Below are 23,231 nucleotides of genomic sequence, written 5' to 3' on the forward strand. Positions count from 1 at the left end.
AATGAAATAAAAATCATACATCTGGAATGGATAGTGTTTATTAAATAAAAACTTCAAAAGTTATCCACACGCATCATATTCTTCAATTTACAAATCAAATAATATCATTAAAATACGAAATTAAGGCGAGTAGAAATGTCGGGCCACACAAGGCTTACCTTACCTTCAAATTGTCATTCATGTCATCATTATTCTCATCACCATCATCACATCATCGTCCAATTATCACATCACATCAAATTATCATCACATCATCATCACATTATTCCATCACATCATTGTCTCATTATCCCATCACATCATCATCACATCACATTATCAGACAGCAGCACTTGTTCTCTGAGCGGCTGACTCTTTTGGAATCCTGATGGTACTTCTGATCTTTTCACCTTCGAAAAATGAAATTTACTTGAAAGATGATTTGCTTATTAATTTATTAAAAAAATTTAAGCTAAATGAAACGTTTTGATGTTTTTATTTATGTAATAATTTACAATAAAAAATCATCTATCTAGGAATGTGTAAAAGTTAGAAGTGCTGGAGAACGAATAGAAATATTAATATAAATAAAAGTGAAGAGCTTGAGACTTAAAATTATGCTGGGGATGAAAAAAAAAATTTAAATCTACATGCATCAATGGAATAAATTAATAAGAAAGTATTTTAAATAAACGATTTGAATAAAGTGTTTAAAATTTAGATAAAATTACATAATGGAAGAAAAAAAGTGAATAAAAGTGAACATGAATGAGCTTCAAAAAACAATTTGAACATTTCGATTTCGGGTCTGATCAGAGATTATGATGTCAGATTTAATCACATCAATATTTTGAAATAACAATATTAATATTCATCTACCTTTCCTACATACCAATGTGCAATCAAGTGCGTTAAAGGATAAATACATATCTAGCCACTAACCAACACCTATAAATAAACTAGACTTGTACAGAAAGAGGCATTTTATGATAATTTCTTATTATTATTTTCTATCCAGCAAACAAACAAACACAAACAAACAAACAAACATGAGCAAGAAAACATTCATGGAACCTTTTGTGTTGTAGGTAACGAAAGCCAGTCTGTCTTCCTTTACACTCACCTCTTCAGTGTCAGCTGACGATGTTCCTGAAAATTGTTGTAATTGTTGTAAAATGTTATGTCATTAGATATCCATTGGATCTTGCATTGATATACAGCTTCCTTAACAATAAAATTGTTGAATGGCACTCCAAGATCGAGGTGAAAATACAAAATTATGAGACATTGTGAAAGTACAGTTAATATTTATTCTTATAAAAAAACAATTTTTTTGTGAAATTATCATATCTTTCATTGAACCAGTAGAATTTAACTGGATGAACAATTAACTGCGAAAATTTTTAAAACATTATGTTACAAAATTATAAAATTTTAACTCACCACCCAGACCAGATCTTCTAACTGAGATCAGTGCTTCAATGAGGTTGTCTATTAACATTGCCTGCAAAGTTATTTGTCACGAATCATAAATACACGATCAATTGAATCGTTAATAATGATAGTTATATGAATAATGAGCGAGTAAGAAGCAGACATTGCAGAGTATGGAGAACAACATGCATGCAATGCACACACAAAGGAATAAATATGAAAACTGCTGACAGTCAATAGTGTGCCACTTGTTCTATGAAGCAATACAAATGGAAATAGTAAACTCCTAACCGATTTAGAAAATATCTGAAGCAGTTTGGTTACACTTTGATTGTTCTCAAGGAAAGGAAAGTGAAGAAAGAGGCATGGGAGAACGTTTGGTCCTTCCTTTGTCGGTTCTGCAAACTGCCAGGATAGCTTGGTGAAGGGAACCCTCAGCAAGACAATCTGCATCAACCAGATCATTGCAAAATCAATCATTGCATAGATGGTTGAATGGCTGGTTGGCAATTACTTATTTACAGGTAAGCTATTATTGTAGAACAATTCTTCAAGCAATAACTTAAAGACCAATCCATTGCACCAAAAAAATAGCCAAGCTAATCAGACTAATTGAAATAAAAATATAAAAAATAATGCAGACCTCATCAGTGATGCAAACAATGGTGACACCCGACAAACTGACAGCCACCCAAACTGGATCATCAACTTTCTTGCCTGGATGTTCTATTTGTCCTCGAAAATAAGCAGCACTGTTGATACATGCATGCATAGACTCATGTGAGTGTGTGCGTGTGTAATTGTTCAAATGTTCATGCTTGTTAGTGCATGCATGAATGTGTGTATGATTGTTGCTGCTAACATACATGTTCCAAATTCTTCTAAACTATAACAAATACTCACCCATAAGTAAACAATGAGGAAACCTCAAGGTATTTCATGTAAAGTTCAGAAAGATTGAGATTCTCATAAGAAGCCAGCTCCGATTGGTACCTGTTGAAGAGGAGGAATTCGGGGTTCTGGTCTCGTCTGAACAACAAATTACGCTTGCATTGTGAACTAGGCAGGAATTCTTTCATGTTATCTCTTTAGGGGTAAAAAAATTTTTTGGAACTTCACATTTGAAATTTAAAGATGTATTAAAAAATAAGTCTAAGAGAAGAATAAGGTGACTTTATTGCAGTAATTGAAACTAAGTAATTGGACGTAGTAACAAACAGCTCTCCCTTGCTTATGCGAGCCTGCAACATTAGGGCAGGCTCATCAGAAAAGTAGTTGAAAGAATATATGGTGCATGAAACAGATGCAGCAAACCTGAAACCACGGCAATTTTCCCAGAATTACCAGCTTGATATTAACAGCAGATCTATAAACAGGACTAACTGTAAAAGAGTAGTGGATTTGTATAACAAACAAACAAAATAACTAGTAAATAAAAACTTGAAAAAGGCCGGTGTAGCAAAGTTTGTAGGGAGAGTTTCTGCACTTTCCAGTTTTTCCAGTTTAAAGATGTGAGTGTGTAGAGCGGCATATTTGATGTAATCCTGCTCAGATGACAGAGGCAACCTACCATCTGTTACGTTCTTCTTCGTCTCATGGAATAAAAACTTCAACAATCTCTCATCTTGTATCTGTGTGTAGATTGAGGAGTTCATTCCTAATTACTAACAATAACTTCATCTATTATATATATATATTATGGAACATTCTCATTGCTAACATTATATTTTACATAATGTTTAAACCTTGAGTTATTTTTCATTTAAACTAATGGTAATTTAATATAAAACAAGAAAAAATTCAGCTTCATTTCTGAAATCGAGTGCTGTCACATCACAAAAGCACATAATAACATTCAACAATTAAATTGAGAATTGTATTTGAACTCATATGATGCAACTGAACAAGTTTGAAATCAATTTTTGAAGCAACTTTTATGAACAAGTAAAACATACATTTGATTACATATATTGAATGATAAACATAAAACTTTTTATTGAACATGTTTAACATATTGAATGATAGGTGTTACAATGTATGTAGTTATATGTAAAAATATGTACATTACTAAATAAAAGGTTAAAGGTTAATCTCTCTCTTTTGCATTTGCTTCAGAGGTTTCAACGACAAACACACACAGCATATATGAATACGTGTGCAAACCACACATCATGCACATTGCATATGATAGACGTGGATCTCTTTGTATTCGAACCCAGCCATTGCAATAGCAAAACCAGGCGCCTTTAACCATTGAGCCATCATAAATATATATGATTGTTGTTATATGCATTAGGCTACAGAGGAGCTTAAAAAGGAATGGGAAACCTGCAGTTCCAGTTTTGGTGACACGTACACATTCCTTCTGAACATGATGATTGGTTCATCTGGTCAGAAACAAAGTTTATTTGCTCAGTTAACAATTTAAGAATCAAACCAACCTTTCAAACATTATAATAAAACAAATATTTTTTTTATGTTCATGATTGATAAATTTTTTTAAAAAGATTTTTTGATTGTTTTAAAACATTTAAATAACAATTTTCTTTCAAAAAAATTAATTAAATTTCAATCCTAAAAAAATTGTATGAATAATAAAGATAATTAAAGTATAAGGTTATGGAGAAAAACAAAGTTTATATAATGTAGTGAATAAGATAAGAATGTGAATGCATGTAATGGATTGCTGGAAGACCTCTTTGCCTGGCTTCTTCACTGCAGTGTACGTACTTCTCGAGCAACTCCTCCCAGAAACACACAAGTTTAAATGGAACATGGTTTGGCTTCAACTGAAGTTCTATGAGAGGTGACAGAAATAAATTCAATTAAAAAAGTTTAATGAAATGCTGGATTATTTATTGAGATCTTGAAATAAAACTCAGAAATAAGGTATCAAACAAAAATATATTAAATGCAAATGCTGGCAAATCAATAATTAATTGAAATGAAGAAAGCTAACCAAGGAGATCTGAAACGAGCCAGAGAGAGAAGACCTCTTTAGCTTGCTCCAAAACTTCTGCCTGTAGGTTCAATTCTTTGGCAACATATTCAAACAAAATATTGGCCTCCATGTTCTGACCATCCTGAATCTTCAACATTATGCCAGAGTTGTCATGGAAATAGACCACAATCTCAATTGCTGATTGTGATAAGATTAGCATTATTAGACATTAAATAAGAACATTAGAGACAAATTTAATAAAAAAAATCAATCATATTGACATCATAACAATAATTGAATAAATTATGGAAATTTTTTTTACATTAATGATTAACATTATAAAATTCAATAAAATTAAATAAGCTAGGTAGATAAGCTGGTAGATTTTGATTGATTTAAAAAAGTTGTGATTTAAGTTAAAAAGCTAGTAGTAGATTAGTGCATTACACTACAGACTACACATTAATATTAATAATTAATATTAATAATTTAAATTAATGTCTGTAGAAGTGTAGAGTGTAGGTAGTGTAGTGTAGTGTAGTGTACTAAGCCCATACATACACATATATACAAACAACGCAGAATAAAAATTTTACTAACGAGTTGAATCGTCCATGATGACCCAAGAAATAAATGGCAACAATTAAATTTGTAATTTTGAACAAAACTTAACGACGATTTATTCGCTTATTTATATCCGTGTAAATATAAACAACTAATAACTAAATGTGAAGGTAAGGAAAAAACAGGGAGGTACCAGGTTAAAAAGAATGAATTTATGTTTATATTCACACATAGACATAGAATATACACATATAGGAAATCAACCAACATTGAGCAGCTAATACCACGGACACCAGGGGGCCGTAATAATTCAGAACTATAATTGTGAATAGCATAGATTAACAAGTGTTTAAATTTTAACTATTTATACGTTGTGCAAAATGATAGACTGTAGTGTTTTTCACAACAAATTAAAATAGCATATCTATAGAATATAAATTCTGAAATTATATTAACGTTAATTAGGATGTGTGAATGTATGTATTCTAATTATATGGTAAAAAAATACAAAAAATTTATTTAATAATACATTATAATAAAAAAATAAAAGCGTCTATTTCAAACAAATTTTTTAAAAACCTAACGATTATATAAATCTACATGGTCAAAAATCACAAAATTATTACGGCATGGTATACGTAAACATAATAAGGAATTTCCTATATATGTTGTTTTTTATATATGTATTCATAGAATAACATGTTATAAATGTTTTATCGTTTCAAATATTGACATTATTTGGTGTAATTTTTTCCAATGAATTACCATTGTTAATTACAATAGTTATTTCTCAATGTGAATTACACGAAATTAAAATGATGCACTTGACCTGAACGCAGACCTATGAGCCATTATATCCTATTTATAAGCTCTCGCCGATTACCCAAACATAAACTACCTGCCAGAAAACCCCCGCACCAATTATGATGGATGTGTGACGTCATTGCTCCATTTGCTTCCGGCAAGGTTTAATGGGAAGAATACAATATGCAAAAGCGTAGCCAAAGAAAAACTTTGCAAAGTTTATTGGGAAGAATGCAATAGGATCGACAGGATATAAAATGTCATGGTTATTTGCTGAATGGGTTTGTCCAAATAAATTTTTTATTATGTATAAAAACCACTGTAATGATGTAAATGCAAAATACCATACGTTGAAATGTGATCAAACTAAATCCTTTGCGATTGAGTTTTTCAGTTTTCGTTTACGGTTGCCAGATACGGTTGTCGGCAAAAGTTTCGAAATAAAAAAGGACTATTTGATTTATGAATAACTTACTAGATGATAACAACCTGTCGCTGCTTTGGTAGATTTTTTTGTGAAATAAATTTGGATATAGATAATGACTCATTTATATAAATTTGTTTCAATGTTTTTGTTGCAGTGATCTCTACCGCCTTTCTTTTTTTTAGCTAATCCTATGCTTTTGACATATTAAGCTTTGTAAAATGGAAGATGCTGTTACTATAAATAAGGGTTAAATTTTTTTGATTTTACTTCAATTTTTTTATTCAATATGTGTATGCGTACGTAAATGTATTTAAACTTTTACTATAAACACTGAAGGATTTTTTCTACGATTTTAAATTCACTTTAAATAACATCTCCGCACTGTAGTATCTGAGACCTGGGCAAATTAGGGCTGTACCGGATTTGACTTTTTCGCAACCGGTTGAGTTTAACCTGATTTGCATTTAATTTTTAATAATAAATTACAATAATAACAATAATAATAACTTTTAATTTGATTGAACTTTTAATAATAAATTACAATTATAACAATCAAAACTATTTTTACATGTTCATGAATATTCATGCTATGTGAATTTCTAATGACCACAGGTGTGCATATGTGTGTATGTGTGTGTGTGTGTGTGTGTGTGTGTGTGTGCGAAGATGTCTATCACATGTTTGCGTGTAGATATTTTATATATGAAATTTCTTTATAGCTGTATTGCTCGCACGTGGTTATCATCGTTGTTATCACACACGTGTGTACGTATGCGAATGTGTGTACGTTTCGATCACATGTGTACCTATATATATATATTTACATTGGAATTGATATTTTATCTACGTCGTCTTTTATATTTTTTAGATAGCCGATCTTTTATATTTATTTTTCCTCGAAAAGATTTTGAAAATTTATGGGTCTCTCCATAATAGGCTGTTGGTCTTCTGTGCCGCCGCGTTATTTATGACATCATATAGGTTTCCAGGTTCATAAATTAATTTTTATTAACTTTTCACAGAAAACTGTATTTGTTGCGTGATATTTCTTTCTTCTTCGTATACTGGTAATACTTAACTTTTTAAATAGAATGACTTTGAATGGGATAGCAGCTTCTTGCCATTAAAATCAAAATTCATTACAAGCGCAAATTCGATGATCACTTCAAATGCGACTGTTGTGATTGAATCTGTTCATATACCAGGTTTTTCCAATGGGGACTAGATTAGTGTGTTACGAAAATGTTTAAAAATATCTTCTGATTATCCCAACGAAGAAATGCGTCATTTAGATGTGATAAGAACCGGATTTATGGCACCACCGTGTTGGCAGGGTCATTTGTATGGACATCACTTCAGTTATTAATCCAAGCGGTTTTCCAAGGAAAATGATTTCGGAAAGAAGATGAGTTGGCTTTTAAATATCAAATACACCTCCTCAAATAAGCGCAAAACAGGAAAAATTTTAATAAAAATTAAAACTTTTTATCCCTTCAAACGAACGCAAAAAATATAAATTCAAGTATATGGACACATACAAACACCCAGAAATACAAACATACAGACAGACACATACAAACACCATAGAATACAAACATACAAACATAAATACAAACGCACAGATACATATTTAAAAACAAACACATTTACAAATATATAAAAGTGTATGCAAACTCTCAGACACATACACAAACACACAGACACACAATGGGACAGAATTACATACATCACTCACATACACACAGGTACAAACAAACCGACAGATATACAAAATCACACACAACACACATTTAAAAATAGGTTTCAAGAGCTGTGTATCAACACATTTGAATGTTGAAATTGTTGACTTTGGCCAAGGTCTTGATTATAATGCAAAGTTGTTCAAATTTGTTTGCAAAGTTGTTTACAGCATTAATTTTTTTTTATTTTTCTACATTTTATGACAAACTTTTTGTCACTGACTAAACATCCAAAAATTATAATTTTCATGTTAAAAAAATGAAGGAAGTATTTCATGTAAAATGTGAAATATGATATGAGAGTTGTATGCGTAGCTTCAGTGTAGTTGCACACTCAAATAACACAATGAAACATTAAATATCGCAGATTGTTGTTTTGTTGTATTTTTTACTCAACTAGTTTTTTGCGAGGTGTCTAATTATTTTGTGCCTCAAAATTTTGACACGCTCGAGATGTGGCCAGTGTTCAAGTTCTTTTTTTGATAAAGTGAATCAGAAATTGATTGGTTGAGTGTGTGTATGTGTGTGCCAGTGTGTGCGCGTGTGTGCGTGTGTGTTTGTGCATGCGCGTGTGTGTTCATTGTTGTTGGTAATTAATTGATTGGCGAATCAATGTTCCCAATCTTAAGTTGTCAGTTTTGACTTGTTTTTTTTTTTACAGTGATGGGGATGTGTATGTATGGGATGTGTATGTGTGTATGTATTTGTGTGTGTGTGTGTGTGTGTGTGCGTGTATATATATAAATATATATGTTTGGGTATATATGTGTGAGGTATGTGTGTGGTGTGCGTATGTGATTATTCATTTGTTCATGCGCATGATTAGCCAGCAGTTGTGTCTGTCGTTGCTTAGAAAAGTAGAAATTGTTTTTACAATAATCGAGCCTCAAATGTTGTGGTTGCGTTAGTAGGTACACCTGACGATATTTCTGAATTAAGTTTAATTTTGTTTTGTTTCGTTTCATTGGCCCCGCATTAGTCGATCATTAAAAATGTCTCCATGGAACACTACCCCTTCAACGAACTTGGAGTGCAGCGTGCCATGGCAGTTGCCTTCTAGAATTAACTCGGGTAGGTTTTATAAGACGAGTGGATTGTTAAGTGACGTTCAATTTATGTGGATTTATTTTTATACAGATTTCAAACTTTTACTAAAATTATTTCAAAAGAATCTATATATTCTTTTGCAGTACTGTCCCTGCACGTCTATGCTAGTGTTTAGTGCTCTGTACTCAATCTGTTGCACTTTCTCATACGAATTATGTGCAGAAGAAAATTTTTATCACGCTAACAACCGCAATTGAAATAATCAAAATTTTAAGTTTCACCACAAGTGGAAACATGACAACATCGTAATCAACCTCAACCTGAGCGTAAATTATTCAACACTCACGATGTGTTATCAGACACGCGAACAAATGAGGATGAGCTTTGTTCTGAAAATATGTGTAACCCGAAAAAAGTAACCCGGAAGCCATGAATGAAGCGAACAAAAAATTTCAAAATCATTTTATACGTTCCCTTTGTCATAAGGTTATAATGAAAAAAAATTCCATGATGAGAAGGGCATTGCTCGTAAAATGCTGCCGGACCGTCTCCACACTGCAGTTCGTTATTATACAAATATGGAGCGCCATTATGAAGCTGACACACGCGAAAGATGTCAGAGGGTTACGCGATGAATGGCTCGTTCTTGCTTGGTCCGAAATGTTTTTTCTATGCAATGGTATGTACAAAATGGACTTCATAAATGAAGTCAGATAGTCAGGAGTTATTGGTCCTGTATTTTTAACTAAAAACACATCAATTGGACATTTCAAAGCAATATTTCGTGCTGGCGGGCAAATGCACTCCCCTGAAATGTCTCAAATGTAGATTATCAAAGAGAATTGGCCAGTGAGTTCAGTGCGTGTATCTAATCAAATCATTGTTGCTACCTATACCATGATGTTATTGTAATTAATTTATATGTTATACTCATTATTGTTGGATTATTGTTCTAAAATTATTCATCATGATACACGTACCAACAAACATTTTAAAAAATATAAAAATAATAAACATTTGAACAGAACCACATAAACATTCAAATGTTCGAAATAGACAGATATTTCAGACGAACATTTAAAAAAACGAATAAACGAACGAGTAAAAGGAAGCTTGAGAGAGAGAGAGAGAGAGAGAGAGAGAGAGAGAGAGAGAGAGAAAGAGGGAAAGAAACACAGGAAATAAAGCAATGTTGACAAACAAGCAATTTCATCTCATTTCAGCCAATGTGGCACACAATGTGGCACATTTCGAACATTCAAATGTTCGAAATAGACAGATATTTCAGACGAACATTTAAAAAAACGAATAAAGGAACGAGTAAAAGGAAGCTTGAGAGAGAGAGAGAGAGAGAGAGAGAAAGAGGGAAAGAAACACAGGAAATAAAGCAATGTTGACAAACAAGCAATTTCATCTCATTTCAGCCAATGTGGCACACGTCGCCATAACGCATGGCGGCAGAGGCAGAATATGCACGCAGCAGTTCGTCATGCGAGCCATCTGATCTGATCCAACTCGTCAGTCAGAAATAATTATATAAAAATTTTAATCGAAGAGATAAGGTTATGAAATAGAAAGCTCAACATTGCGTCAAATTTTGACATGAATTTTATTTAAATTATTCTGCGGCTGTTTGACATGAGAGAGAGAGGAGAGATTAGATAATTTGAATGTATGCATGTAGGGATATGACGCGAGGTGATGTGAGGTGCATATATCATGTGATGTGATTTGCAAGTATCAAGGGATGTTTTGTATGACGCTGCTGTTTTAATAATTAAAATGAAGATGAATAATTTCTACATAAATCATCCAGTTTTATCATTTATTTGAGCATTTCTTTTTTTTTAATTTTTGAACTTGTTTTCAGCTGCGGATTCAGGCCCCCCCGATGCATGGATGCATCCTCCCACCAGACCACAAAGGAAGAAAATATTGAAATTTTTGTTTTAAATATGGTTATAAAATAAACGGAAGTAACAGAAAATTAGAAAAAAAATTATCTACTTCAGAATTTTGAAATCATCCTCCCATCACAACATTGCCATACGTGTCCATTTAAATGTCATCCCTTTTCCAATATGTGAACGGTTGCGTATCATTTCACATTCAAACACCGGCTTATATTTTTCACTGATATTGTAAAAATTAGTTCCAGTATGTTACTGCAACTGTAGATTTTTTTTATTGTAATTGATCGGTCAGTTGAGCGAGGCAGTGTGTTTGCAGACAACTTTCCAGATTTATTGATGATCGCCGGTGGAAACCCGGAGTCTCTGATTGCTAAGATAAATTTCAAAAACAATTTCCATTTATATTAAGGGTTTCAAAGTGAATCTCAACTTAGACTAGGTTGCTGTTGGATTGTTTTGGTTGCGCCCAATTAATGGAAGATTATAAATCGAACGTTGTGCGCATTGATTGGAATTTTTGATGTTGTTTCTCTCGCGTACTTCTTAAAAAAACTGAAAAACTTTTTACATTTTTATTCGATGCAGCGGATAAACAATTTGAAAAACTTGTTTGAATATGTTGGAAATCAAATGAAAGCATCAAGTAGTTGAGAAATGTGTGGACCTAGTGAAGCATCAAATCGTAAGCGGATAAAATTAGTCGAATGTGTGTGTGATTGCATAAATGTGCATTAGAAGGTATGAATTGAGAAAAAAGTTTCGCGGCATTGAATAAGTTATAAATGTGAAAAACAGAAAAAAAACACAAAACCGCCAAATAAAATCTCTGACATCATAAAAACAGATTAAAAACACGAGAACACTGAAAAGTACTCAGAAAATCTCACATCAAAAATTTTCTTGCTTCCAATGGCAATGTTTCAAATAACATTTTGTATAAAAAATACATATAAAATGTTTAACTGAATGCATCATAACAAAATTTAAAAAAATTATTGCAAAATTTCCATACAATATTCTCAACTTTTAAAATTTTAATTTTTCCACCGAATATTATTTTTAGTTTACTCAAATATTATTTGATAAGTAAAATTGTACAAAATAATTTAATCGGTCCTTTAAATTTATATGACAAAACGAGGCATGAATTACGTGAGCGATGGATAGTAAAACTTCGTCTTTCGTTTGAATCTTGTTGACAGAGGAGACAAACATTCAGTCATTTTTCAATGATCATTCCTAGCTATAAAGACAACTTGATTGAGATTAATTTTCTGTATTATTTGTTCATCTTCCTAATAACATAAGAATAACATGAAATAACATAATTCCATTAGATAAGTTAACCATCCGACTTTATTGGGTTCGGTTTCAAATAATTTTTCTCTCTCTAATTTTGTCTAATTTTATTAAAACTAACCCATAAAGATATAATTACTTCAGTTTTACGAAATCTTTAAAAAAATGAAACTGAATAATAATGTATGAAAAAACAACTACCAAAACAAAAATAATTTTGAAAGAAAACAAGGTTGACCCATAAATAATAATAATAAAAACATGAAAGAGAGATGAGTTTATATGATCTTTTTAAAAAATAAAATATTAAACATCTTTTTTATTTATTCTTCATGCAACATCTATATAGAAAAAAGCCTATTGCTGTTGTTAACAAAATATTGCTTTTTTAAAGAGTATTATTATTGATGGGCCCACACACATACATCGTCTGCTCAAGCGAACAAATTTCTCCTCTTAATATTGAATGTTGAGTGAGGAGTATCGCGTTCAATTATATCCCAATATCATCTCTGAATAACTTTAACTTTCTGAACCAACCCATCAAGCTCTGCCGTTCGTTATTTTATTGGCAGGTTTTCAACTTTCTTCTCCCAGTTCTCTTCCTCATTATCAAATTTTTGATTCAGTTTTTTTTTGTAATTATTTGCTGATAATCCAAATTAATTAAGTTTGTTAGCAAAACCGTCAATTTTTTGATAGAAAACAATAAATTATAACTTTCAATTGTTTTTTTTGCGTTAGCAGCCGTAAGATTCAAATTGCAGAAATGAATGAGCAAAACTTTGTGTACCTCTTGAATTTATGAAGCAGTAGAAAATAAATTAGTGAAAAAGAATTATCATAGCATAGGGATGGAATTGTAACAGATCTTGGTTGAGTTTTTTATAAGTGTCATGTCTTGTTTTGTTGGTTTGTTGAGTAAAAAATATAAAAATTAGATAATCTCATTGGCAACTTTTTATATAATTGTTAAAAATTTAATAAACAAACAAAATGAATGCGTGAATGAATGAATAACCGGATAAAAAAATAATTAAAAAATGAATAAATAAATAAACAAACAAACAAAAACAAACGAACGAACAAACAAATAAATGCCTTACCCAATTCACGTCACCTGCCAAAAAAACAAATTCGCTGACATCAATAAAACTCATGATGAAGAACGGCAGCTACAAATCTCCAACAAAAACACTAACATAACCACATCTGCAAAACATAAACAACAACAAAAACAACAACAACAACAACCATAACATCAACAACAACAACAACCATAACTTCAACAACAAGAACGACCATAACATCAACAACAACAGCCATAACATCAACAATAACAATCTCGTTGATAGTATGTTTCAAAAGTAAACAATGTTTTTCAGCATTAACATTATAGCGATTAGAAAAAAAAATTAAGAATATTTTCCTTAAGGATGATAATAAATAAGAAATTTATTAGAAGATAAATCTGGATATGTACAATGGCCATTCATGAGTGGAATGTATTAATATTACTTTCACTTGCGATGAATTTATTTTTTTATTACTAATTTTATAAAATATGTGAAATTTAATTTGATGTATTTCCGAAACATAGATGAGAAGTTGAAACAAGTCAAGACATCTGGCCTTGACTGATGTGCGACTAAATTCTGTTTGGTCGAATATTGTTTTAAATAAACAAAAATTGAATAAAATTTTCAAACATCGATCCATTGAAGCAATTGCACCCAATCAATCAACTCAGAACGTTTGAAGGATGGGCCATAAATACATCACCATGTCATCATATTTCGAATTTATAATCTCATGACGTCATTATTATGTTCGCATCACCATAACACCCACCATAACCACATGACATTTAAAGTACGTCATCGTGACATTATGACGCTGCATGCCATCATTATGTGATGTAAGGTACCAAAGAATCAGCATAGCACTAAACATCCTCATACTCATCTCAAACGTTTTTATGATTCACGCCACCTCAAAAACTTTTATAAACTCACCATTATATATGACGTCATTATAAAATCTGACATAATCAATTTATTCAAAATGGTCGGATGCAACAAGGCACCATTGAGCCAAAACGATATCATCCGAAACATAAGTCACTTCGAAGAAAATTTACAATGTTGTATATAATGAAATTGTATCAGCTTCATCAACTCAAAAACAACAACTACAACAACTACAGCATCTACTGCAATATCTACAACAACAAACACCAGACAAAAGCCAAAAACTCACCAAATTCAATTACTTAAGACAACGATCAACCACATCCAGAAAAAAAATAATTCACGACTGAACAGTCTCAAGTTTACAATATTCAGCAATTTTAATTCACAAGTCGAATATTTACACGAGCGAGTTTATGGTCACGCCATGTGTTTATGTGTCTTTGTTTGTATGTGTCTGTTTGTGTTTGTTTGTTTTTTTTTGTGTGTGTTTTTTGTGGGTGTGTTTGTGTGTGTGTGTGTTTGTTTGTGTGTGTATGTTTGTTTGTTTATGTGGATGTGTTCGTAGTAATAACTATAATTTTGTAATTCATCAAGCTGCTGCTGAAAAATTTCTAAATTTCCAGAAAAATATGATGAAAGTTAGGGTTCTCGGATTAATTTGTCTTGAAAATGGAATACTTGCCTTCCTGAATGCGTCAATGTATTGCAAGTTCATCGCCTGTTGATGTCTTCGGCTCAGTTCTCTGCTTCCTTATTGAACAATTAAATTATTAACACAACTGTCTACATTAGTATTGTTTCATTTTTCTAAATAGAAACATATTTTTCACAACAACTTTTTGAAATATGACAAGGGAAGATTAAATGGCCGCTTGTCCAGCATATTCTATGAACATCTCAAAAATACTATGCAAACAGTGTTTGTCATATATAAATATATAATTTGAGAAAAAAAACATTGAACAAGATTTGTACGCGATTTCCACTCATAAATTATATTTTATGCCAATAATAACAATGAAAGGTTATAAGTTTATAACACTCTTCTAAAAGGCAGAGCTCTCATCAGCACACAAACAGCGTGTGTGAGTACGTGTTAAACGATGCGTTAGGCACAAATCGGGTGATAGATTGAGATCTCTTTTTCGTAGCGGCCACTGTACGCCCTGCAAGGTAGAATTAGGTGCCTTTAATCATCAGGCACACAAATAAAAAACAGTTTAAATATGGCAATATTTTCGTAACAACCTTACCAACACATTTCATTATAGTCCATTCACCTCAACAAACCAACGTTAAAAACCAAATTCAACATTTTCTCAAACAACAACATTAAACGCAGTAGGGGTATTTTATGTGATGTATTTTTATCATAAAAAGAGAAACAACAACAACACAACAACAACAGTTGCAATGCTCCCAGCCTCCTCGTGGCGAAACTGTGGACCGAGAGGCCTCGAATGGGAACAAACCGCTCAGAGAGCGATTACGACTACAGTGGCAGCAGCAACAACAACATCACGTTAAAAACAAAAAAAAACAACATCTCAGCAAAAAACAAAAACAAAAGCAACACAAAAACATCAACTGAAAATGTAAGAGCAAATGTGTCAATAACGAAATAATGTTGAAAACAAAAGTCACGGCAACTATCCCTCGACTAGATATGCATAAATTATAATTTGTTACAAAACATCAACTCTTCATTTTCCAACTAATCGTGTTTGTTCCTTCGTGTAAGCATTTTTCTTTGTTAGTGTTTGCTCAACTGTTTGTTTGTGTGGTCGTTTGTTTGTTTTCATTTTTGTATTTATTTTTGTTTATTTGTTTGTTTATTTTTATTTATAAAAGCGTAGAAGCGAGGATTAGTTTAAAAATTCACGAACCGACATCATTCATGTGCAAATATCAAAACGCACTTGTTAATTTTTATTAATAAAATTTTTTAAAACATTTTTATATGATTTGTTTAACACAGAAACTGCAACTCAAACGTTTTTTGGTGAACGAAAAACATTTTTAACATTTATTATAACAGAAATTGGAGGTGAACTTGAACGACCAAAAATATTGTTCAACAGTTTAAATAATGAATAAGATAGGTAGATGTACGTACGGGTTTTAATTCTTTTTTTGAATATAACAGTTCTAAACGCCACACAAACCCGCAGACTCTAACAATGAGACTATTTACGTCACTACCTTTATTATTGAATTATTAACAAATTGAATGAATTACTAAAATTATTACAAAAATATTGTTGAATATTGAAAAAGTTCCGATTCAAAACAATGAAGATAAATATCATTTATCATTTAATAAACAGCCATGCAATTTGAAAAGACCCATTTCTTTGTGCAAATTTTTCTGAAAATTCAAAAAACGATTGAAGATGACGATTTGAACAAGACAGGTAGGTGCCAATGAAAATTGTGGAAGTATCATATAATGCTCTCTCATAAAACATAATGCGCGTTTCGTTTGCGCCAAAAATTTCAAAAATAAGTAAGCGTTCAAGTGATTTAAAAAATAAATATTTTGTTACGTCTGCAGCCCGCAAACAAATATACATCCATAATTTTATTTTCAGTCTATCAAACAGTTGCCACAAATGAAAAGTTCCTCTGTTTATATTGCTTGTGATCAACTAGGTGAAATGAAACATGAAGAGAAGCAGGGCAGAGCGCAGACTTTCTGGAATTTAAAAACCCTTCAACAACTGCAGGAAATTAAGTAAATAAATTAACGCTGAAACTACAATACAAATTTTTGTAATTATTTTTGAAAATTGTGTGATTCACCGGTGCCACCAAACAAATGCTGCTTCAGTGAGAGTGAATGCTCGTTCTCGAGGCCAGGGAGCAAGTTGATGCATGAATGTTTTGTATTTCGAGGCGGTCTACACTTCTTTAATGAAGAAAAAATTTGCATCGTGCCGGTCAATGGAGGTTGGTGGCCTCATATATTGATAACTTGCATTCTACAGGACGCCCGCCGTAAAACTACTTTGCGTGTATGTATTATAAAAATAAAAGAGAGAAAAAGTTTGAATTATCGATCGAATTATTTGTGAGCATGCGACCGAACAAATGCAATTTTATGAGCAATCTGATAAACAATGTTTCAGCTCTTTACAATAAGATGAGAGGAAATAAATGAGGAATATTTCAGGTTCAGTTGGTTAGTACGAGGTTAGGCACACGAACATGTCATTTCGCAAATTCTGTCAAACGTTTTTTGAATTGCCTTATCAAATATGTGAACAAGAATTTGGTTGAACAGCCTAGATACAAAACATGCTTCAAACATTGACATAAACTTTGTTAATATACACACACAGACAGATACAAAGACCCAGACACAAACGAACCACACACACACAAATATGTTTATTTACATTTTTATTTATTTGATGAAAACATCGAAGAGAGCTTCATCGAAATCAGATTCATGTATCTAACACCAAGTGAATTACTGAAAAGAGGAGAGAGAATAGTTGAAGAACTTGTAATCCCAATGTGTTCTATAATGTGATAATGTGTACAAAATGTACTGATCTGTGCCTCGCTGAAACAAAAATATTAGCCAACGGTGTCATACAATGGCTTTACAGCCCGATTGAGAAAACCTTAATTTTTTGAACTGGAGGCAAAATGTAAGAAAACTTGTCGAAAATTCAACAAATTAATTAAAAAGAGTAAATGACAATGTGGATGGAGCTGACCAGTGAAGTGGAACTGTTTATTTTACAGCATGTAATAGCCAAATCTGTTTTTTACGAAGTTTTTGCAAAACAATACCGTTTTTAAGCACTTGTTAATAAGTGCCACTGCATTTTCAGCGTTAATGATTTTGAAATTTAATTTCTGTGTTATATATATATATATATATAAGAGTTTTGATTATAATCTAGGATTTAAACAAACAAATGTGTTGCTTCTGAAAACAAAGATTTTATTTTGTTAAATGTTAAAAAAAATCATTAATGAAGAAAAAAAACTCACCTGAAAACAAAGAAACGACATTTAAAGTTTATTATTTCACAAATTATAATCAGTTTGTCACAAAATATATTTAATTAAACTTTACTTTTAACCTATCAACAAAAAACAAAAAGACAAAAAATTCGCAGTGTATTATTAATCGCGCAAAGCGCGACAAAATCAAAATTAAAGAAATATAGTTTCTTTACATATATATATATATATATATGCATATTTCATTAAACGCGATGCTTATATTATTGTTATTTAATTTTTTATTAAGATTTTCTATTTTTCTTATTAGTTTGTTATAATTATAATTTAAATTAAAAATTAGAACACCAATATTCATTATATAATTATTTATTAAGCGACGTTTCGAATTTTATAATTCATCTTCAGGCAATTTAATATTACTTCAAATAAAACATAACAATAAACAGTCAGATGACGTAATAAGAGTTGAGCGCGAAAGTAACGTAACGATTAAAGTTAAATAACGTAAGTAGTTAAATTAAGTATAATAAACAATTATTTTGTAATATAACATAATAAAATATATTATATGTGCAATATCATGTTAATAATAAATTAAACATTTCGTGATGAAGGTAAAATAAAATTGGAATAAATTTGTTTGTTCAAATTAGGTTTATAAATATTAATAAATAGGGATTCTAAAATTTGTAGTCTGTTAAAATTAGTGTCTTTCATTAATATTTTAGTATTATCTTCTAATATTTTGCGGGATAATTGCCGGTTGTGGCAGTCATGGTAGTGTTGATTTGGAGCTCCGATTTTCAAATGGCAGGTTAAACGGCGTGTCAGTTTTGTGGTAGTCATTCCAATATAAGAAGATGGACGAAGCCTACAGTCTTCGTGAGGACATAGAAATTGGTAGATGACGTGGGAGTGCTGTGTTGTTGCTAGTTTAACGTTGGGACTATTTTTTATTCCAAATTTATTCCAATTTTATTTTACCCTCATCACGAAATGTTTAATTTATTATTATTATTATTAACATAATATTGCACATATAATATATTTTATTATGTTATATTCCAAAATAATTGTTTATTATACTTAATTTAACTACTTACATTATTTAACTTTAATCGTTACGATACTTTCGCGCTCAACTCTTATTACGTCATCTGACTGTTTATTGTTATGTTTTATTTGAAGTAATATTAAATTGCCTGAAGATGAATTATAAAATTCGAAACGTCGCTTAATAAATAATTATATAATGAATATTGGTGTTCTAATTTTTAATTTAAATTATAATTATAACAAACTAATAAGAAAAATAGAAAATCTTAATAAAAAATTAAATAACAATAATATAAGCATCGCGTTTAATGAAATATGCTTAAATGAAAATTTGTTACCGAAATTTACTGATATATATATATATACATTTGTATGTGTGTGTGTGTGTGTGTGTGTGTGTGTGTGTGTGTGTGTGGTGCGACTTATTTTTTGAAATTTAAAAACCTCGGAGAATAATGAATTATCATTTAATATGCTAAGTGAGACGACACTTGATTGTGCAGAACAATGCAGGTAGGTGATATGTGGGCAAAAAATGCTGCTTCTTGAAATGAATTTATGGGGCAGACTTAAGAGGGAAAGAGAAAGAAATAAAAAAAAGGCAGAAAGTGAGATGAAAGATAAATTTACATTATTGAGTATCAATATAATCACCGAGAGTAACATAGTAATACATTTGTTTTGAAACAACAACAACAGCAGCATTGTTTTTCTCAAAATAAACAAGAAGTTTTGTTATAAAATTGGTTCATTATAAATAAGTTTATTAAATTGTTTCAAAGTAATTCTTTTTTGAAAATTTATAAAAATTTTAATTTATTCACGTCGAGAAAATATTTATTTGAACAATAAACAGTTTTAGAGGTATAAAAAACTTATCATAAAATCTAGAAAGATATTAAGCCGAGAAACGATCGCATCTCAAAGTTTTCAATTTTATGTGTTGCATGCAATCCATTTTTCTTCATCTAACTTACGGCTTGTCTTTTTAGCTGTCTGTGTCTGTTCATAACTCTGTATTTGTCAACCATTTGTCTTTTTCCACCAGTCTGTTTTGTCTATCCATCCATCTGTTTGCCTGTTTGTATAGTTTGTCTATGTCTACCTGTTTGTTTTTTTGCTTGTCTGGTTTGTTGTTGTCTACTTGTCTGTGTCTATTAGCCAGTCTGTATCTGACTACCCATTTTTCTGTATCCATCGGTCTAATTCTGTCTACTTATTAGACTGTCTACCAGTTCGTCTACTATAGCAGCTTGTTTTTCCACTTCATATTTTCTGTCTGTCTGCATATGCGTACGTCCTACAAGACTTAATAACTAACGTTCAACTTAATTCGTCGCCTTCAAAAATTTTAAGAGCGGTAGGAAGAGATGCAAGCAGAGAGCTGTAATGTGCACGTGAAGCTTTATTAGCTAGGTTAATTAGGTGGGATGTGACTGCTGGGAACATTCGGATTGTTGCACTAATTTTTATTCACTTTGTTATCCGTGCTGTTCATGATAATTTTCATTTTCCAGGCAAATGTTGTTTTTGGTTTATTTATCATTGTTACTGTTGTTTTATTGTTATGATGCCAATTATCTTTGTTCTTGTCCATTGTAGCTTGGCGTGATATTTTATTTATGCACCAGCAAACAAAAAGCGGTTGAAGGGCAACAGGATGATGAGATGTTAACGAAACGGAGTGACAAATATAACGATGATGATGATAGCAACATGAAGAAAGCGAGGGAGAGTACGGCTGAACACAGATGGGATGCTATCAGATCCACCCACTGTTCCATGGATTTCACTCACTGAAGTTGTTTTGCGTTCTTGCATCCTTCCATCCACACATGATGGCAAAGTCTGCAGATTGAAATTTTTTTAAGTAAAAATAAACTGCCTAAGCTTTTTGTTGGTGATCAATTTATTTTTAATAAACTGAGAACAATGAAAACATTTAAAATTTTTAAATTAATTTCATCGACAAATTGTAGCTTCCAACGATCGTCAAGAGTTCGTTTGTCCGTAGGTTCAAAATTTTTGATAGATGATCACAACTGCTTCAAACGCAACCTTTGGTTGAACGTTTGTTTGAATACCAGCAGTAATAGAAACAATAAACAAATCCAAATAACTGCATAAATCACATTTATGACTTCGCTTTCTCTGCTCGAAATCTGACTTGTTAACCCCGACTGCTGAACCTAACAACGATTTTACAACCAAAAGATTACAAATATTGCAAAGGTACCATTAGTAAATAACGCAGCGCACTTCGACCATTCCCGCGGTTATAACAATATTTTACATGCCTGTACGTCAGGAATGCTCTGCTATGTTATGAAGAACGCTAGAGGGGTAAGAATGTTCTGCTATCTCAATAGCAGCTTTCTGATATCCAAATGATATTTTACTTTTTAATATTTTAGTTTAGTTTTTTTTTTATTTGAATAATATAAATGTTGTCATTTTAGTTGGCCAGAAAATCCTTTTTGAATACTCGTAGGTACATGTGCAGCTTTGTTGTCAGTTTGTGCTTTAAAACCTGCTTTGAAAGTCTGCTCAAAACTCGTAATGATACAAATGCAATGATAGAAATGCAATGATACAAATTTGAAATGTTGAACATAAGTATACATCCACCTACAACGTCATCTCTTTTTTATTAATTAGAATCTAAAAAAAAACAAGCATTTTTAATGTAGTTTTTTCAGGAAATTTCAGCAAAAAACACATAAATCGGAAATAAAAATAAAATTTTTGACTCATTTTGCAATTTTGGCGTGAAATTAGGCATTTCGAAATAGCTGTAGTAAGAAAATGGTTTGGTCTTTAATCTGCTCACTGTAGAAAGCATTAGCTACGTTGCATATAGACAAAAATAGTTATTTAGAACATTTGAGAATTAAATGACTTCCAAAATTACATTAAGTAATGTTTTAATGTTTGTCTTTTTAATTCCTACACTCTTATCACGATTTTGTTTCTAATTGTTTTTATGTCTTATCCACCAGAGAATTCTTATTTCCCTTAATAAAAAATAATCTTCTAAGTGAATTTAAAAACAATTTTTTTATCCACACTTAAAAGTTTTTAGAAAATGTTAAAAATTTAATTCATAGTTCCACGGAGTTAAACCTCAAAATTTTATCGCTTAATTAGTTTGTCGATACGGAGGACTTAATTGCATAAAATTTTAATGCTTCAGTAGTTCAGAACTTCTGACAAGAAATTCAAGAAAAAAGTGCGAGGAAACCTGCTCAGTGCTCACTTGCGTAATATAATTTTTGAGCTGCTTATTTTGATTCTGTTTGAAATTGTGTTTTTATAAAAGTGGTAATAAGTAACATTTCATTTCATACTACGTACGCGTCAAAATTTGAAGTCAAAAATTTACTTTCATAATCTGCAAGGCAAATAGATATATAACAAGTTAAAGGGTTACTTTTACTTTCAAATGCAGCTGTGTATTGATACAACGACTTGGGATAATGATATACACTTTCGGGTGAAGGAACGACAAAAATTAAATTTGAGCATGTCGGTAAGCACAACTTTAAAGAACAATTGCTAAAACAATTTGGCAAATCATTCAAATGATTTTTGTTGACAACAAATTAAACGAACTAGAATCTTTTATAAAGTTGAAAATGGACAAGGCATATTTGAATCATCGAAACTTTTTCTTTCTTTTCTCACTGTTAAATGTGAATTATGACGTGCAATGGGTGGATGTAGCTGATGGAAGCAGCTGATATATTAACACGCCTCAGCAACGAGACAACATGCCTCTGCAGTGAGACAACACGCATCTGCAGTGAGACAACACGCATCTGCAGTGAGACAACACGCATCTGCAGTGAGACAACACGCATCTGCAGTGAGACAACACGCATCTGCAGTGAGACAACACGCACCTGCAGTGAGACAACACGCATCTGCAATGAGACAACACGCATCTGCAGTGAGACAACATGCATCTGTAGTATTGACTCAACCGCCGACCAGATTGCCTCATGTCTTGCGTTACATAGAGGATCGAAACAGATTTTCTCATCAGCGTCGTGACGCGTTTTTATTTTTAGCCAG

The 23,231-nt window shown here is 31.6% G+C and overlaps 2 protein-coding genes across 2 annotated transcripts; one reads left to right on the forward strand and one right to left on the reverse strand.

Moving 5' to 3' along the window:
* Positions 1-318: 318 nt before the first annotated feature.
* Positions 319-4,970, reverse strand: HELRODRAFT_162363 (hypothetical protein; the record flags this gene model as incomplete). The annotated part of the gene is made up of 12 exons (XM_009024590.1): positions 319-389; positions 1,054-1,128; positions 1,423-1,483; positions 1,705-1,860; positions 2,057-2,165; positions 2,317-2,499; positions 2,632-2,727; positions 2,854-3,044; positions 3,742-3,800; positions 4,109-4,210; positions 4,373-4,552; positions 4,955-4,970. The coding sequence occupies 12 exons, from the start codon at positions 4,968-4,970 to the stop codon at positions 319-321; spliced, it is 1,299 nt and encodes a 432-aa protein (XP_009022838.1).
* A 9,241-nt stretch (positions 4,971-14,211) lies between these two features.
* HELRODRAFT_162364 (hypothetical protein) lies at positions 14,212-18,604 on the forward strand (the record flags this gene model as incomplete). Its single annotated transcript, XM_009024591.1, has 6 exons — positions 14,212-14,290; positions 14,715-14,829; positions 15,529-15,715; positions 16,712-16,854; positions 16,951-17,069; positions 18,507-18,604. 6 exons carry the CDS (start codon positions 14,212-14,214, stop codon positions 18,602-18,604), a joined length of 741 nt encoding a protein of 246 aa, XP_009022839.1.
* Positions 18,605-23,231: the final 4,627 nt, after the last annotated feature.

Source organism: Helobdella robusta (genome assembly GCF_000326865.2).
Source record: "Helobdella robusta unplaced genomic scaffold HELROscaffold_4, whole genome shotgun sequence".
Classification (NCBI taxonomy): Eukaryota; Metazoa; Annelida; class Clitellata; order Rhynchobdellida; family Glossiphoniidae; genus Helobdella; species Helobdella robusta.